An 18,375-nucleotide genomic window follows, 5' to 3' on the forward strand; every position below is an offset into this window, starting at 1 on the left:
GTTTCTGTTATGTGTTGCAATCATATAAATATTCTCTAATTATATTCGCACATGTTAAATACAGATATATATTACTGTGGCTTATTAAATTGCCTGAAAACATTTTAAAGGTACAGCTCTGAGAACATCGTTCATTCTTTAATTTCTAATTCGCCAACAGCGAACAGTGTCGTCCGTGCGGCAACGTGACTGCGGTGGTATTTTCTCTCATATGTTTAGGACAAAAAGCGTACGATATTTTAAGTTACCTGAGATTTTTTTAGAAGACGTACAATTTATCGCCGGTCCCTCGAGTTTCCTGCCACGGCCATGGATAACCCCCGGTCCCCATCCCGCCATGGCGGATAACCCGGCTCTGTCCGCGCCACGTTCGCTCTATGGCGGCACTCTCTTTCATACATAGCTGACATTTACCACCTCCCATATCCACCCTCTCTCATATTACGCGTTGAAATAGCCCTCGTCCCCCGAGCGAAGGCGCAGCAGGACGTAATAGCATTCTCGGAGAATTACTTATACCCTCCTGTGACCACCACTCATCGCGGCCAAGTTTCTCTCTTTCCACGAGCTCTTTTCTTGATAAAGTCTCGCCTTGTTAAAAGCAGTGTCACTCTTGCCCCCGTCGGCGCGGCGATGAAAATAATCAGAAATAAACGCGCGGCATTTAGTTGCGGTAATCTTCTCTCTCTTCTTCTGTTTTCGAGGTATTTGCTCGACGATTATATTTCACAGGAAATGATACTTATAAGGACAACAATCTCTAAGCGATTGTTTTGAGTACTGGGAAATAATTGTTAGAGTATATTGAATATAAATTACGAGAGAGGAAGAGAGAAGGAAAGGAGAGAAATTTTATTTTTGAAAATCTTGTTACGTTCGTCTGAATCACGTGCTACTTATTGTTAGTGCACGAGTATAAAGCAAGACATTTTAAAATAAATGTACCGCAAAGCAATAAGTACGCGACATATTGGTGCAGATCGTAATCCTTTTAATAAGGAGGTAATAACGTCGTTACGACTTTCACGCGAGTGAAGGCAAGGCTACATATATCGCGATCCGCCGTCAAGTGTACGTCCCATCCGTATGGACATTACGTAATTGCAACGGGACGTTTATATAACGGGAATATTACGGGTTACGTAACGGATGGCATAATATACAATATCCTAATAAGCGCATGCACGTTGTACGTGTACAAAGTAAATTTCATTGTTATTATCGAATAACGCCGCTCTCTGTAATAAAAAATTCGCAGCGTAGCGAACGTTTATGCGAACGTGCACCGACGATTATTCGCGATTCACTCGAACGTAGAAGAAAGGAAAACCGTTTTTCCCCAATTCGTTCTCTCGTTCGCTCAGCTTTTCCCCGCGTCAAATTCTGTTATCCCCTAATTACGTGCATTCTTTTACATAAATTAAACGACGGTAAAGTCTATCAGGCCCCTTTTATGAATATTTCATATTTATGAATAATATTTCCTTAATGCAATGTTGTATATATTTGTCGATCACATATCTATTGTTTAAAAATATTATGACTGTTTTTTAACATATGTTTATTTTAAACTGCCTAATCTAACGCAATCAAATACATTGACTTTCCTTAAAATATTTAACATATAGAAGTTTAAAAAATTTTTATGTCATAAATTAAAGATATTAATATATGCTTGTTTTAATAACTGTATCATTATAAATAAACATAAATATAGCTTTTAAATCCCTAGATATTATAAAATCGAGTCATTAACACATTATTAGAAAAATAGATTAGCTATACTTAAACATATTTTTTATTATTATTAGTGAACAATCTTCTAACAAGAATTATATATTTTATATTTTAAAAGTATATTTTGTAAAGTAATTTTTTACAATTATTTGTACTCGCAATGTGATATAATATATGCGATCAAAGAAGCTTTTAGTATAAGTAAACATTTAGAAATTTACAAAAGCAATAAAAACGTCATTGGCAGCAAATTATTTATTTGATTTTAAATTTCTATATATTTTGACGAAAGTATTTGAACGATGATGCACCAATAAATCGAATAACGTTCGAATCCTTACGTGAACCACACTGTATAAGATTTGATTACTTTACTCCGTGAAATCCTGATTATCAGCACACCGGCGCGACGCGGCGGATTAATTTCTGGCCCGTGATCGACTTAGTGCGTTTTAAGATAATGTTAGTCGCGTGACTGGCGCAAAAGTAGGCGACTGATAGGAACGGTAATTTCATATAGTATGTATATATATATATATATTGCGACTTGATATCGCGGCGCTGACCTTTCCACCAACGGGAAAAATAGGAACCTTCGCTGCATGCGAGGTAGACGGGATTAGAAATCACGTCGACCTGCGAACCGGCACGGTGTATCTTACGGTGCGTGTGCGTGTCGAGAAATGGCTCTACGAGTCACGAGCGTATAACGCAGTTTTCCTTTACACATTACGCTTGACCCTCCATCGGTCGCATATGCATCTGAAAGATATATGGGCTGAACTTTACGTTCTAACCGGATTTCGTTTGTATAATACAGAGGAACAAGCAGAGTTAAATTAATCTTTCGGAATTAGTCTTTCTTCCATATTACGTGTAGCTAGAAGAAGAGTTTTCTCACGCACTTATTAAATTCGTAATAAATCCAAAAAAGTATGTGACATTATTGGACAATATATATCTGAAGGAAAAATTTCTCGTATTTCACTTCGTCCGGAGCGATACAGAAAGATGTGATTTCTCTCTCATTCGAATAAAGCGAATGAAATAAGTCAAAGTTATTCGCTTTTAACACATATATCACGCGATAACTCAGTTACCCGCGTTCTCTTTTTCGAGATATATAGCTGTATAGAAAGTCTCTCTTAGAAAGCTCATACATACGCGGAAATAAAATTTTTCAATACTCATCAGTAGAAATGTAAGTTGGTGTACCACGTTGAACGTCTCTCCTCGATCGAGTATTATGACGAGCCGAAGCTGATGTCGGGTATTAGTGTGACGCGTTAAAGTTACTACGCACGTATTAATGTTTTTATACGAGTCGCGGCGCGAGTGATATAAACAATATCCTTCCCACGAGTAATGGAACGACAGGGCGAGGCAGGGTGCGACACGCGCTGACGTATTATTATGTGCTTAACTGTCCAACGCGTCGTATCCACCGCCCGCTTGAAGGGGCGAGACTCTCGTCATTCAATCTCACGAATTTCCACGCCTCGCTTTTGTCAGGTAAATTAACATTAGCAGTATACTGTTCGGCTGCGTGTATCTACAATTCTACACTGAGGAAAATATGAATCTAGTATTCACATGATGTACATGTCTACTCTCTGCAGTTAAAATAGCCGAGTCATCCTGTTTAAAAGAAGAAAAACAATGTGTGCGTCTCTGCGTCAAGTCCCTCCGTAGATTCTTATTCGATTGTTCATTCGATTCGAAATACGTGATCTCCTTACAATTCGCTTCTCTTGTGCGTTATCTCGTACACGTACGGCGGCAAACCTCGTTCTTTCACACGTCGCGATCGACGAAGAGTTAGAGTCGCGTTGAAATCGCGGATCTTCAAAGCGGATCCTCGTGCCACTGTCCGAATTTCGATCGAGGTAGTCTGCATCAGTGTCGCCGTCGTCGGGTCGTAACGTCGTCCTCGCGGTGGCGGCCTCCCTCGATTCGCCGCCGTTATCGATCGCGACGATGGCGGCGGCCGAAGAATTCGGGGTGCCGGACGGGGGACGTGTCAGTTTCTTTGCGGTTTTATTACACGGCTCGCCGGAGGTGGCAATTTGTTGAAGCCCGCGTTGTCAAAGACCGGAAGTAGGTCCCTCACTCTTTGTCCCGTGCCGATCGACGCCAGCTCGATCCATCTGCAATGGCGAAACACGTGAAAGGGGTTCGCTCTTTTTTTTTTTCTAAAAAGAACCGTTCTTCCCCTAATGCCCGCAAACCTTTTGTATTTTATTGGCAATGTTCCATTAAAGATATTACGGCGAAGTAGAAGAGCGAATCGCGTAATGGCGCTATCATTACTTTTTATTTTTTTTAGAAGAGATTGCGTTTTAGGCTAGTAGCAATTATATTTCGCTCTTTTGAATTCTACGTTTTGAAACATCGACAGATAGATGATTCTTATTGAGAAAATTACATTAGCCGAGAGCATCAAACTAAAAGCTACATAAATTGAACAAACAACTCGTCTCGTGTGAAAAGTCTTTTCATTATAAAGTCATTTTTCACACGTTTGATCGCATTATACGGGTGAATTAATAACAGCGGTCCTATATGTATAATTCGGAAGTAACGGAAGTGTTTTAAACAACCGCGATTATACCGCGAATTGTCGAGCGCAGTCTCGACGCGACGATAGTTAATAAATATCGGACAATAAATATCGGCCGGGAACGATATCGGTGTTGCGCGTAATTTTTAACATGGCCACGCGAATTTGTTCAATGAATCACGCGCGGCTCGCGTCGCACGAGCAAGCATGCACGGACGAATTCACTTCCCACCTGTTGTTTTTGTATTTTGCGAGGGGTTGAGCGGCTGGATGGGGCGTTTCGGTGGGGAAATATGTGGCCCCATAAAAATCCAAACCACGGCTCAGCAGCATCGAGGTCTCCTCCACGCTGGCCAGGGTAACCCTTATAACGGGTGGCCCCGTATAAATCGTCGGCGGCTCGTTCAGATTCTGCGCGTCGCTCTTTAGCTTGTCATTGATGGCCTTCACTGATTTATTTAACACACCATTTCATCGCATGCATTGCAGAAAGGCAGAAAGCTCGTGACGCGTCACGGAAAGTAATGACGATTATAAATATGCGCGCGTGTACGAAACGCGAATATATACGTGAAATATAAAGTCAACTGCAAAATCTATTGTTGACGTTATGCGAAACGTATGTATATACAGAAACATAATTGCTCGAGACATTGAATAACACAGATAAGTAGAACGGTTTTTCGCAAAAATAAATTTTTTACTGAAATTATGTCTTGAAAGTTACATACGCAAAATATATAAATATATGCATACATGTAAGCGAAAAGATTTTTGAAATCGTAAAAGGAGAAGCAGTATATATTTGTTACGCGTATAGGGGCTGAAGCTTTCCCCCGGAAAAGAGCGACGCGCGGTATGAGAAATATGGAGAAGAAGCATTTGCATTTTCGTGACTCACAAACAGTTCCCGTATTCAGGGGTAGCCTGGTTACTTCGACGATAGATCGATATTTGTAGAGAGCGTGTCTAATATCATCCTCCGGCAGTTCTTCGGGCACATCTAGAACGTAGACCGTGAAGATCTTCGCCGGTCTACACGGTATAGCGACCTATATATTACAAATTATAATGTGCACATCATTCGTCAAATTTATATTCTAGGAAAAGATTAAAAAACGGTTACAAGAATTGCGAAATTATATTTTAGAAAAAAAATTACAAGCGGGAATAGAGCAAATATTTAGCGATTTCTACAATCGTCAGCTTTAAATCACGTAACGCAATAATTAAATATCAAGTTGCTTACGTAAATCACTATCAAAATATTTTTGTCGTAAAGCACCCTTTATACTTTGTTGCATATCTGCAACATGTGTTTGTGCCACGAGAGCGTAGTATCCATGCAGATCCCGAGATTAGTTGCAGAAGCGCTATAAGGTATTTCTCTGTGTCAGGTGCTTTAGCTTTAGTAAGGTTTCCCAAGTAATCGTACAACATAATGCAACACTCCCCGGATGTAAAGTATAAAAACGCTAATGTACGTGAAATTATTTGTGACAGAATTACTCTTTGCCAACCGTTATTTATCGGTAGGACGAAATATTTCCGTGATTCCATAAATGCAGAGGTAATTAACCCGCCAAAATGCATCGGTACGGAGTATCTACCTTTTTGTAAAAACGAGCACCCGTCACTTTGTGAAAGCCTTTTTTATACACCGCTTGAAAGTCCTCGATGTTGCTGAATTTGAAGAGAATGCCGGTGGCGGTCTTCGTCAAAGAAAATGCACCTCTAGATCACATAATAGAAAGTTGTTTTGATTATGATATAAATTAATAAAGAAAAGTTTCACATAAAAGTCTATGACACCAAGTCTATGAAAAATTTCTGTATTTACATGATAGAATAATTAAGTAGTTAACAGTTAGTTCGTTCTGTATAGCTTTGATGCCAACGAGTGCGAATGAATTTTTGCCACTGTCACGCATGAACTCATTGTCGATGCGCAAAAAACGTTCGCGCACAGCATCAGACGCAGTTGGCTTAATGGATTTATTGTCGGACCTGTTACTGCCTTTACTACTTCACGCGACGCGCCAACTGACTTAACTACTTTTAGATCCGATTCGGGCCCGAAGTACTTTACTCTCTTGCGGATTAAACTGAGTGAAGGCCGAAGTAATCTAGACGAGGCACAGTCGATGTTAATGCCACAAGTTAGTCAAAATAAAAATTGGATATAAATCTGTCCTTGTGCATATAAATATCTTGTCGCGTTCTATAAAATTTTATAACTTATCTTCAACAAACTATAATCGGTGATATAAGATAATTAATTTTTGCAAATAGCCGTTTATATATATAAATCCTTGTTTTTCTAAATTTGAAAAATGTATTTTGTATCGTTGTTTCGATATTTGCTCTCGTTTTAAAGAACGGAGGAAGTTACAGTAGTTTTGACGATAAAACAAAATTATTTATGTTCACCATGTCTTGATCAATCAATCTGAAGAATTATTATCAAGAATTTAATCAAATTACAAAATGTTTAATGTACGGTCCTCAAATCTGACGCGTGTAACTTTTTGCGATAATGATAAACTTGTCGAACACAATCATCAGTGAGTGCCATGCAAGGCGCACGATAAAGCAACTAAGAAAACCGACGGCACTTGGAGCTCGTTTGTCATAGTTATCGGGGTACAACGCCCGGTTTAACGTCTCTTTCGTCGAGCGATTTGAGATCCGGGAAATAATCCTCGTCCCGAGCGGCGACGAGAGGTGGCCTGCCACGAAGTAATGCGCTCACCGGAAGTTCATCTTCTCGCAGATGGTGGCGGCCTTTTCCATGCTCAGCTCGTGGCTGGGGGTGAGCAGGAAGGCGCCCTTAGTGAGGAAGTCGTTCTCGCTGACCTCCGAGTCGGTGTCGCCGTGGTCCTGCCAGTCGGCGGAGCCGCGTCGGCCCTCCTGATTCAGGCGCAACATCGAACTACTCTTGGACGCGGACATGTCTTTCTCGTACTGCGCACTGCCGCCCTGTTCCGACTGCGACATCTTTTATAGCGTTGCCAGTGAACCGAGAACGGGTGATCTCACGTGCGCCGCTCGAGAGGGAACGGTCCTATACACGTACGTAACGCGTTACGCGAGAACGATCGCCCGAGAGGATATCGGCGCGAAACCGGACATACGTCGTGCTATACTGCTTCGTATCGCGTTCCACCACGGTCCTTTTATATGCGCCTCCGAGTCGCTGCGGGCGGACGGATAGAATAGATGGCCGGCAAGAGGTAGATTGATCGACGAAGATCGGCGGTCGGAAGATTGTACAAACAAAAAGTGTCCCTGAACGCGCGGCGCCCGATGCGGCCAGTTGAGTCCCTGATTGTTATTGATGCGCATATGCGCGAGGAAAAGGATCAACCGCGAAGGTCCGATTGCTAGTCCAATTGTCAGTACAAATAAGTAGGATGTGTAGGAGGAAATGTCAGGCACTTGGATATGGATTATTACTCACGCTAATGATTTCAATAGATCAGGATGAGCTCGTGATATTGTCGAAAATATAGGATAGGCGCAGCTTTCGATCCGTCCGTAAATGTCAGGCGTCACTGTTTCGTCCTGTTTACGACCCTTTAATATACCTTTTACATTTAATGTACAAAGACGCTTTGTGTTAAGCTGAAACAAAGAGCACGAGACGCTCTTTTCTGACCCAGTTATATTTTTTAAAAATATCGTTTTCTGTGGATAGAAAAAATGCTGGGGAATCCTACCAGAAAGGGAGAAAGAGAGCAGGGGATGATACATTAACTTTGTACGATTTTAATCTACTTAACACGTAAATATCGTAATACGTAGCAATATTTAATCAAAGTTTATATTTTTTTAATAAGAGTTATAAATCTATTTTAACAGGTACGACAGAAAGAGAGTAAAATTTTGTCGAGATATATTTTAAAAATACACATTCGTGTTTCCATTGTTTTATCACAAAATCTATGACAGCAGTCTGTGGAGATTCGTATAAATATTTAAACATCACTATATTCGCAAGTGCACCGCGGAAAGCTTTATTTGAATTAAATTTTAATGTCTTTCGCTTTTGGCAACTGTATCTGCGAGAAGTGCGGGTACGGGAGCTGTATCAATTCATCACACATAAATCTCTAGATTGCTTAAAGAGGACACTGCTTAAAGTAAAAATCTATAGAATAAAAGAACGTTGAAAGTTAAATATTTTCTCAGTATTTAACCTAATGCATTTATTGCTTTTTTTGTGATATTAGCGCTGCGTCTATATTCTTAACAATATTCTTAACAGATTTTACGTTCAGTGTAGACTGTAGAGGATATTGAAATGTACATAATTATTAACTAAACAAAATAATTCTGTTAGACTTGACGAAATTTTATGTCGGATATTATTATCAATTGGTTTTATTAATTATTTAATCTTTTTGTTGACAGATTTCGCGGATCAACATCGGAGTCGACCAAAATCAGGCAACCAGACATCGAAAATGTAAGTACAATAAATTATTATAGATTCATATATTGCCAATGTATAAAGCTATAAAATTACACATACATAATATTTTTGGAAATCGTTGGCGCACGAGCAAAAAATGATACACGTACTTATATGGAGTTTAAATATATATTAAGCAAAAACATAAAATTAGGAGTATTCTGATATCTAATTCTATTGCGCAATTCTGTAGAACTTTATTTATTCTAACAACAAGTAAATCAGTCTTGCTGAGTGATGAATCTCGCTAATGACGAACAATCGTGTAACGCTTTTATCGCGCTTGAGATCTCAAAAGGCATCAACTACGGTTCGCCGCCTCGTTCTCGCGGTCGTCAAACCCTTCGGCGTACGCATTAGGAGGCCAATCGGTGGTGCCATCCGGTATCGTCAAAGCCGACGATTGCGAAACGACGAGTCTCGATTCAGATCTCTTAATTGCCAGCCGTGTTAGGCGATGCGTCGACACGCCGATCAGAAACCGCGCGTTTGCTGATGGCGAGAGCCAACCGGGCGAGTACGGATGCGATGCCGCAGCCAGCCGCAAATGCGCGTACAATACGGAACGCGTTATACGAATATCGCAGAACATCCGTTTATGCCGCCGATGGCAAGAACGATGTACCTCGATTTGCGGCCTGAGAGGCGAGAGGCTCGCCGATAATTCACCGGCTCGGTTGACAGTACCCGCGCGATACTTCATCGTCAATAATCTGCCCGGCGCATCATCATCCGGGCAACACATCGTCCGGGAATACGTGGGTAGCCCATCAACGCCGCTCTCCGCTCGCCTCTTTTTTTCCAGCAAAGACGCGAGTAATGAATCGGCCGCGTGGGCATTTAATTGGATGATTGGCCGAAACGATACGTCCTCGATAAATTGGCCTGTGAACGGAAAAAAACAAAGGAGGAAACGGGAGTTTTTGCCTGCCCATTATGATCAAAAGTTATTAAAGGCGATGAGGCGTTACGTATTACGTGAAAAACGAAGGACGAAATAATACGATCACTTTAACCAATCGAGAGTTTTATTCTTCTCCTTGACCGATTCGTATACGATAATTAATTAGACGCCGCATAAAATTATGTTTCTAATTTTGTGTTAGCAATAATTTTTAGATACTCGTCTTCGTTCCACGTAACTTTTTGTAAATTAAATATTATATACTTTTCTTATATTAAATATTTATTCTCTTTAAATACATATTAAAAACAAATTGGAATAATATAATATGGTTGTTTTAGTTATAGTTACTTTGTCAAATTTTTTTTATACACATATGAGTATGTTTTTGAAAAAGAACTTGTATTTGTACGGATTTTCAAAAATGAATATGCAAAGTTAATATTAAATTCGTTCCATAAATTACAACGAGAACAATTTCGGGTTTGATGGTGTCTGTCATTAATCAATCATTATCGAGGTATGATATATACCCGGAGGCAATAATTGTCAAGGGCCTGTCGAAACCGCAGTGATCAAAGAAACGTCAACAGCATCGGTCATTCGCAAACATCGGATACAAAAGAAAATATCGCCGTTGCGTCGCATGGCAGAATAACAGAGTACAAAGCGTACCGAGTCAAAGCTTTCGGAAAAAATAGAAACGAGCTATAATTGGTACAAAAGCTACGAGTGGGGAGGTGTACACAGTGAATGAAATAAGATTTTATTTTAATATTTTTTTCCGTTAGTTTTTATTTATCAGTTGATGGAGCACAAGTGGACGTATTATTAAGAGACGCTGTCGCGTTAAAATTAATCGTTATTTATAGTCGCTTATTTATACGCCGTTGAGCCGTTTCGTCTTAAAGCTTATCGATCGCCGAGAGATTAGCTATCGGGGCATAAAAAAGGCACTTTCACGGGGTCTAATGAGAGTAATGGAGTCTTGTAGCTCAAGAACGCTTTTCTTCTGGATGGATACGCCCGAAGCATCGCTCGGCAAAAGTATTGGAGGACCTCCGTCCTTATACTTTGGACGCTGGAAGAGCGAAAGTGCAATGGAGGATGAAGATCCAGTTACTTATGTCGTTACTGAAGTTGAAAAAAAAATCCATGTCGCGAAATTGTCTCTTATGGCATTGAACGTTGAGCATCTGCTTAATTTCTCACCGTTTCTTCCCCCCCCCCCGCCTTCGGAGAACTTTCTTCGCAAGGACTCGCCCTCACATCCAAAACTCCTTAAACTTCGCTCTACTGTCCGCTTCACTTTAGTTATGCTTCTCATCTTATCACACAGGTGCACGATTTCATGTCTGTGCGCAAAACGCGCTGCACCTAGTTTAAATTAAATACTTGGAATAATTTTAGAGATAATATAAACTTTCTTTAAGTTTCTTTCTCTCTCTTTCTCTCTCTCTCTCTCTCTCTCTCTCTCTCTCTCTCTCTCTCTCATCCACAATATTCAACATAACATATGTATTTTACTATCTAGTATTTAATATTAATTTATCGCTTATCGGTAAATGTGGTGTTATATTACATTTTGTTGTAACTACCGATTTTAAACATTTAAATATCATAAATATGATACTGCGCTTTCAAGCATTTGTATAACTTCAATAATATTACAACGAAGATAATACATTATGACTAGCTTGAAACGCGAACATCTATCATTAGGTACTGGTCAGTCAGTAAACGGCCAGAAGAAGACGAAGGGCGAAGTGTGACCGGATTGAAGAGATGAAGGGAGACGAAATGAAGAGAAAAGAAATGATTGCTCCTAGCGGCAGCGCGCGCTTGCGAAATGAACGCGGCGTGACTGCCGCTTTGAAACGGGGATGAATTGTAATTGGACGGAAATGGAATTCGGATAGTTCAGGACCAAATACGCAGAAAGAGACAGATCGCGAAGGAATAGAGAGAGAAAGAGAGAGAGAGAGAGAGAGAGAGAGAGAGAGAGAGAGGGGAGAATGGGGCGGAAAGGGTAAGCTATGGTAGATGAGGGTGAGAGACTGGGCGAGAGAGAAAGACAGAGAGGCGAGATAGTGAAGAGAGACAAGGAGAGAGAGACGGTCGACGCCAGTGGCCTGTAACTCTATGCCTCTGTGAGCTTCGATCAATAGACGCGAACAACATTGCACCGAACGCCACCGAACGCTAAAACAGTTTATGCAACCTCCGCGAGCGTTTTCCGAAATTACCTCTCGGGAAGATGCCGTCGGTTTGTTCGAGCGGCTAAAAAGGCCTAAAAAGGTCGAATCGCGTTTTAAATTAAGCACTCGCAAGAGAAAAATTTTCAGCTCTGTTAATTAATTTTCGCACCGCGCGCACCGGTGCTCATTAAAGTAGGGTTCCTTTTGGTTCTGTCGTATTATCAATTACATTAGGTATCTATAGTTTATTTTTAGGGATGGTTTGCACCCTAATTTATTTCTAAAGACTTATCTTCGAGGAAGTATCTAAAAAACGAATACCGTAAAATTCTAAAAAATGACTTTAATATTTGTAGGAATTATTTTTTACTCTATTCGTAACTCGATTTCTTTTAAATGAAAGAATTTTAAATCGTTTTCTAATTTTAAAAAGAAATTGCGAGAACGCTTCTAATTATTTTATGCAAAATTTCATTAAATTTGAGATACTCAGGATCGTAAGTGTTTTCTTGTAAAATTGTGCGTGGCAAATAATAAGCATAAAGATATATTATTTTGCTTCCGCGATTACCGCAATGACTGAGGCAAATTCGTTGTGCGAGTGTATCTATCGAAAATAATTTTTCACCTTCCGCTAATAGAGAGAGTGAAAAGTAACGAGGGGATCGCGTGCAATAAATAAATACGGGAGCAAGATGAAACTGTGGGCGTAATTTGATTCGAGAGCGGGTCGGAATTCGATTGACAGGCAAGCGAAGTTGTACGTGTCTATATATATGATGGGATCTAGCTGCGGGGCCAACGACAAATTCGACGTGTTTGATTGCATCGTAGAAACGGCGCCGGCGCGCCGCGCGGCTTGATCGGGATTATAAAAATGCTGGCTGCGTCGTGAAGTGTTCGAAAGTTGCTTAACAACTTCAGTGGAAATGCTGAGATATCCAGTTAAAACATGTATATTAGATGTAACCAATTTACTATACCTTTGCGAAACTTTATAGCCTGCTAAACTATGTTTATCAAATAGGCGAAACTGCATGGCATGTATCATCAATCGAATGCAAATCTGTTGAACATATAAGCGATTGCGGAAAATCGCAGAATTTTATATATTTTTACTCGGTCAATTATAAGCTTTATCGGTTTTCAAGCGATTACTCATTACTCTGATATAATATAATGTCGTAAACATTACAATTTACGATTTGCAAGGGGAATTTAATTTTATATATCACATTTATTTAATACAATTTGGTATATTTACAGAATATTCGTATCTTTTCGCGTGAAATGCAAAAGGCCGCGCTATCTTCAGTAATAAGCCAGATCGAATCTAATTCTAACTTTATAATCCGTCCTTAACTCGTGTTTAATCCAGTTTCAAACCTGACTTATTAAGTGAAAATCGCTGCGGAAACTTCCTCAACGCAAGCTCTGTAATCGAACGCGTCGAACTTAATGCATTACCTCTCTGCGCGCTATGTATCCGGCATTCTCAAAAAATTTATCGCAAAACTTTCGTATATCTTCCAGAAACTACCGCATTTCCTTTCGGTCCAATTTCGTTGACAAATTTTCCCTCGGGGAAAAGTTAGCTAGCTCCGTCGCATTAAATCGGTACACTTGCATAACATGTTGAAATGCAAATTTACAACTGCATTGCATCAAACTATTTCATCAAACTATTCCTCACGATATATAGGTGTTATCCAAAGAGAATTATATAGATAAAATCTCTGGATAATCTTATCTCAAGTATATTGAAACAGTTTAGCTTCCTCTATTTCGCTACAAAAACATATTTCGGAGTATGACTGTATCTAAAGGACTTGTGAAATGTTGAATTAATTTACCGGCGAGATGAAGTTGGGGAGCGTGAGTCCGCTGATATCGCAGAAATAATTTCTCGCAGATGGCACATCTAAGTCGACGCCGACACGATGGTATGTGCGGCAAGGGCAACGCGCAAATACGAAATATGGGAAGAGATAAAGTTTGCCCTTCTCTGTTCTCTCATCTAAGCCCGTCGTGTAGGGTAAACTCGGGTAAGATGGCCAACCTATGTTCTTTCAATCTAGTTCGCCATGAAGCATCGAATGAACATGGGTTGGGCCATCTTTCCTCTACAGCCATCTTACCCGAGTTTACCCTACTTGGCGGTAGACGTCGAAGCCGCGGTCGCCGCATTCATACGTTCTTACGTTTCCGCGCAGCGTATTGATATCCAGGGAAATTCTTTACTCGCGTTCGGAAGAAGAGATCGCGAGGGGGACGAAGTTAATCACGCGCCGTGAGAGAGACGATGTCGTGAGGAAAATAGGAAATGCCGGAAGGCGATCTCTTGACGGCGATGGACCGGAGGAACGAGGGGGGGGGGGGAAGGAGTTCGCGCAGGTAGGACGAGAAAAGGAAAAAGACGTGAGAAACGATAATTTCGCGGAGGAGCTGAGTTGCGCTCGCACTCGCGCGCGCGCGCGCCGAGGATTAATTTAAATATTGACATGACCCTGCCGAGACGGCCATGCTCGGCGGAGCATCGCTAAACGCTCGTTCAATTTGCGCGTCGCCCTTCTTCCGTTTCTTCGAGGCACCGGCATAAATCAACATACGCGTACCGTAAAACGTTTTCAACCGAAATAACTGCCCGTTTCGTCGACAGCCGGTCAGGCTAACCCGGCCACTTCTCAAGAAAGTGATCGACAAATAAAGTAATGACGATCAAAGTGTTTGCCCGAATTACGCGTGTTCTTTCCCCGAACGAAAACGACGACGCCGAAACGCGATCTCGCATCTATCGATTCGTCGCGTATCTCGCATCTGCAGATGCAAATTACGGACGTATAATTTACAAGCGTTTAGTGCGCGAACACACTCTCTTCTTGCACGATAAAGTTTGGTATCACGCGAACTCGTAAATATAAAAAATGGGTTCATCCGCCCGAAAAAAATGAAAAAAAGCGAACGACATCGTTATATTGCAACGTGTATTTTTTATCTTTTCGGAGTTGCTATCCTGCACAGTGGTTCTGCTTGTTATATTTAGTGCATTCAGCAAAGAGCATATCAATTCGAAAATTTCATAAAATTTTCACGTATCTCTATATAAATGCAATTGAGGTAAAATTTTGAATTATTCCAAAATAGATATTTGAAAAAAAATGGAAAAAGGAAAAATAGAAAATAATCTGCACGGTTGGTTTTTATTGCGACGAGATGTGGCGTAATCATATTGTCTTATCAATCGCCGAACGCGAGGCAACTTGATTAGCATGCGAAAGCCGGGCATATCAATTACTATCAGGCACACACAATGGCTTTCTATCCTCGATCAATGTAAATCTCGATTTAGACTAACGATCGCGCGCGGGGCAGACAGGCGCCCTTATAACTGATCGTGCGTTCGGCGCTTTAGAAAAATGATTTCAGCCGGTGCCCGTGATCAAACATTAATAGTAATGCCTTCGATCGTAGGCGTGACGCGCCGCTGGATCGTATTAAAATAGGTAGTGATTAACGACGTCGTTCGCGAGGCTGAGGAGAAGAAAGGGGTGAGCGCGGGGGAAGGAATGAATAGAAGGCGGAAAGTGCGCGGATATGGTAACGAGAAGATATGAGACGGAGCGGCGAAGAAAAAGACGTGGCAAGAGAGAAGCGGGAATTACGTGAGCTACCGAAGAAAACTTTTGTTGGCCATGTAGTCAACGGCACGTGCTATATAGGGTGTCGCGTAATACGTGCGAAGTGCTTGTGAGACGGATAAAAAAAATGCATCGAACAAAATATGTATGTTCGATGAAGGACCGCTCTTTAATTGTAATAACTGTAATTACATGTAAATACATACCATTTAATTTTTTCGACTATAACATGTAACACTCTGTATAGTAAATGTACGTGAGAAGAGACTTTTTTTGCGAAGGAAAGGCGAGAATTTAACAGAGGAAATTAGCAAACAATTTTGTGTTTTTGCTAAAGTTCTAGATACATATATTGTAAATTTTTAATATTATGATTTCTCTCTTTCTATTTGCGTATGAATATAAAATGTTCTATAATTTCCAAGCGATAAGATACAATATTGGCACATACTTTCGTGAGATTTGCACGATCGCTTGTTCATCCTGTGAGCGTCGTCGTCGTCTCGTCTCGGTAAAGTAACGATGCTCCGCAAATATTCTTTTTCGAGTATCCACTTTTAAATATTTTTCCACTGCAAACAGGATCACCTTTGACAAATCGCGTTCGCTCTACTGATTCGTGTTGCGCCTTTAATACACTCGGCATTTAAACGTATAGGTACGCGTCATAAATAAATACAACGCTGAAAAAAAGATGTTTTAATATGTACCTATTCATCTCAACGATGCAATGACTCGATTTTGGATTTTTATAAAATCTAATATCACTTTGTGATAAAAATAATTGAATTGTCCAATAATATACTGATTTCAAGATATTCACAAGTTTAGAGAGAGAATTAGATTATAAGATTTCCCCGTTTCTGCCGTTTCTGGCGTTGTTGCCGTTGAGCATTCAAGTTATTAACGAAGAACGAGAGTCAGAGAAAGAACGGAATAACGCAAAGTATAACGCGCAAAGTACAGAATGCCGGAGAATGGAAATGCGACGAAAACGGGGCAGGGAAGAAAGAGTGCTGCGAAGGAGCGCGAGAGGGTTGACAATTCCAGGGTGTCGTAACGTATGAACGTGCGGGGCCAACCACGAGTTCATTGCGAATTCATTGAGGATTTTCCAAGTGATTTCCCCGGTTATGTCCAAGGGTTATGCTTCAGACGATGAACGTGTGCGCTGTCACGGAGGAACAAAAGTCAACCACCTCCAATTTAATATTTTCTCCCTTTCTCTCTTTCTCGTTCTCTTTCTTCCCAGTCTCTCGTCATTCTCTTCTTCTCACCCTCACAATCCGCAATACATCCGCCATACACGGATTAAGTGGAATTCGTAAAGGCGATTTAAGAGCCCGAGGCGAGATCGGAACTAATTAAAGCGAGTTAAATAATGTTCTATCGGCCGGTATGGGGCGGGAACACTTCGAGGGAACACGGTCATCAATTAAACTAAAATTTCTTACTTTCGGAAACTCGTTCGCGATAAATGATTCGAGCGTCGAAAACTAAGTTTAGTTCTCGCCGAACAAAGAAAGTCATCTTGCGATTCGAGTTCATTATTATCATATTGATAATTGCAGCGAAGTTAAAATGCACTTCGCGCGCCCTGAAACGTATCAGTAGAACTGAATCCGAATAAAAACTAAGATCTCTCGTATTTATATTAAATTAAACTTGTGTTCTCATATAAAATGCAAATTTACAGATAGATATGAAATTATATCGTAATTGTATCTCTTCTGGCTGTTAAAACTAATTAATCAGATTTAAATAAATTAAAATTCTACTTTGTACAGATTTAGGTGTATAAATTTAAATAAATTTGATTAATTAGTAAATAAACAATTCACATCTCTTTGATACAAATGATAGAAAACAATGATTTTGATTATAATGCTAAACGTGACTTTCATCCTCCCAGAAATATGCAAAGTAAGCATATTAATTTTGAATTATTTGCCAAAGTGGTTTTAATGTCATTTCGTATTGTTTTGTTCGCTTCTGGACTATTTACATTTCAAGTGTAGACACAAATTGTAATTAACATTAAATTTTATTAAAAAGCTGTTCAAATTTATCAATATATTAGCATCGACAGACAACAAATACCGTCCATATAATTTCTATGCGCGATACGCGTTGTAAACGTGCCCGATCGAAGAACTGGCTCTGTTTTTACATCAGTCGGCCGAAACTCCGCCATTAAAACTGCGAATTCTTTTTGACGGCGGATTAACGCTGATTGAGACGCGTTATTGCGATTACTCGAATTCGTAGATTCGGAGAATTGCGCGCATAACGATCGACGCGAATCTATATGGTAATACGATGACCGGTTTTGGGCGGGCGACTACACGGCGAGGTCTCGTGTAGCCGCGGCACTCCAATCAGAGCCTTCCATAATCCGAAGATCTTTGCTAACGAGACCATCGAGAATCGTAATCCGAAGGGGGTTGCCCGAGCTTCGAGATAATATTTCTCTCTCGCGCATCTCTCGGGCCCTTTATGTATTTACACAATTGCGGCCAATGGACGTATCAGATTCGGTAACTAATCTAAACCGCGTTAACTCCTCTTACCACCCAGAAATTTCGTATTTGCCTGCCTGTTACGCTAAGGCTGGAGTCACATGGCATGTATTTTCCGCGTAACGCGTAACCGCGTAACCAATTAGAAGCGTTTCGCATTTTCGGTTATGCATATTCGCGTTTCTGATTGGTTACGCGATACTCGTTACGCAGAAAATATCAGTCCATGTGACCGCACCCTAACTGTATTACATTTTGCTATCAGCTCTTTTGCGTAATCCGATTATATCGTCATCGAGACACCTTAAAATGTTAACTACCACTGCATTACTTTTAGGAAAATAT

General features: G+C 40.4%; 1 protein-coding gene and 1 long non-coding RNA gene across 3 annotated transcripts in view; one reads left to right on the top strand and one right to left on the bottom strand.

The window, feature by feature from the left end:
• Positions 1-18,375, top strand: part of LOC112451691 — a 130,599-nt gene that overhangs the window by 24,995 nt on the left and 87,229 nt on the right. The window contains exon 2 of the long non-coding RNA XR_003040401.1: positions 8,711-8,765. This is a non-coding gene — a long non-coding RNA (uncharacterized LOC112451691). The remainder of the gene's footprint in view (positions 1-8,710; positions 8,766-18,375) is intronic.
• LOC112451683 lies at positions 1,870-7,432 on the bottom strand. 2 transcript variants are annotated; one of them, XR_003040400.1, is made up of 6 exons: positions 7,050-7,432; positions 5,908-6,031; positions 5,199-5,349; positions 4,530-4,746; positions 3,477-3,884; positions 1,870-2,499 (listed from the first exon to the last, which is right to left on the bottom strand). XR_003040400.1 is itself a non-coding variant. In XM_025011476.1 (5 exons), the coding sequence occupies exons 1-5, from the start codon at positions 7,292-7,294 to the stop codon at positions 3,758-3,760; spliced, it is 864 nt and encodes a 287-aa protein (XP_024867244.1). In that variant the 5' UTR covers positions 7,295-7,432; the 3' UTR covers positions 1,870-3,757. The 2 variants fall into 2 exon arrangements, 1 of the variants encoding a protein (XP_024867244.1); XM_025011476.1 differs by having other exon boundaries at positions 1,870-3,884.

This window comes from Temnothorax curvispinosus, unplaced genomic scaffold (genome assembly GCF_003070985.1).
Source record: "Temnothorax curvispinosus isolate PA1 unplaced genomic scaffold, ASM307098v1 QBEX01000258.1, whole genome shotgun sequence".
Lineage (NCBI taxonomy): Eukaryota > Metazoa > Arthropoda > Insecta > Hymenoptera > Formicidae > Temnothorax > Temnothorax curvispinosus.

What these genes read in the sequence shown, in the direction of transcription:
- LOC112451683 (XM_025011476.1), bottom strand. Translation starts at nt 7,294, where the DNA reads ATGTCGCAGTCGGAACAGGGCGGCAGTGCGCAGTACGAGAAAGACATG. An exon ending in GTGCTCGTTTTTACAAAAAG is followed by an intron (nt 5,350 to 5,907) that starts GTAGATACTCCG and finishes TGTAATATATAG; the next exon opens with GTCGCTATACCGTGTAGACC. An exon ending in CCTGAATACGGGAACTGTTT is followed by an intron (nt 4,747 to 5,198) that starts GTGAGTCACGAA and finishes TAAATAAATCAG; the next exon opens with TGAAGGCCATCAATGACAAG.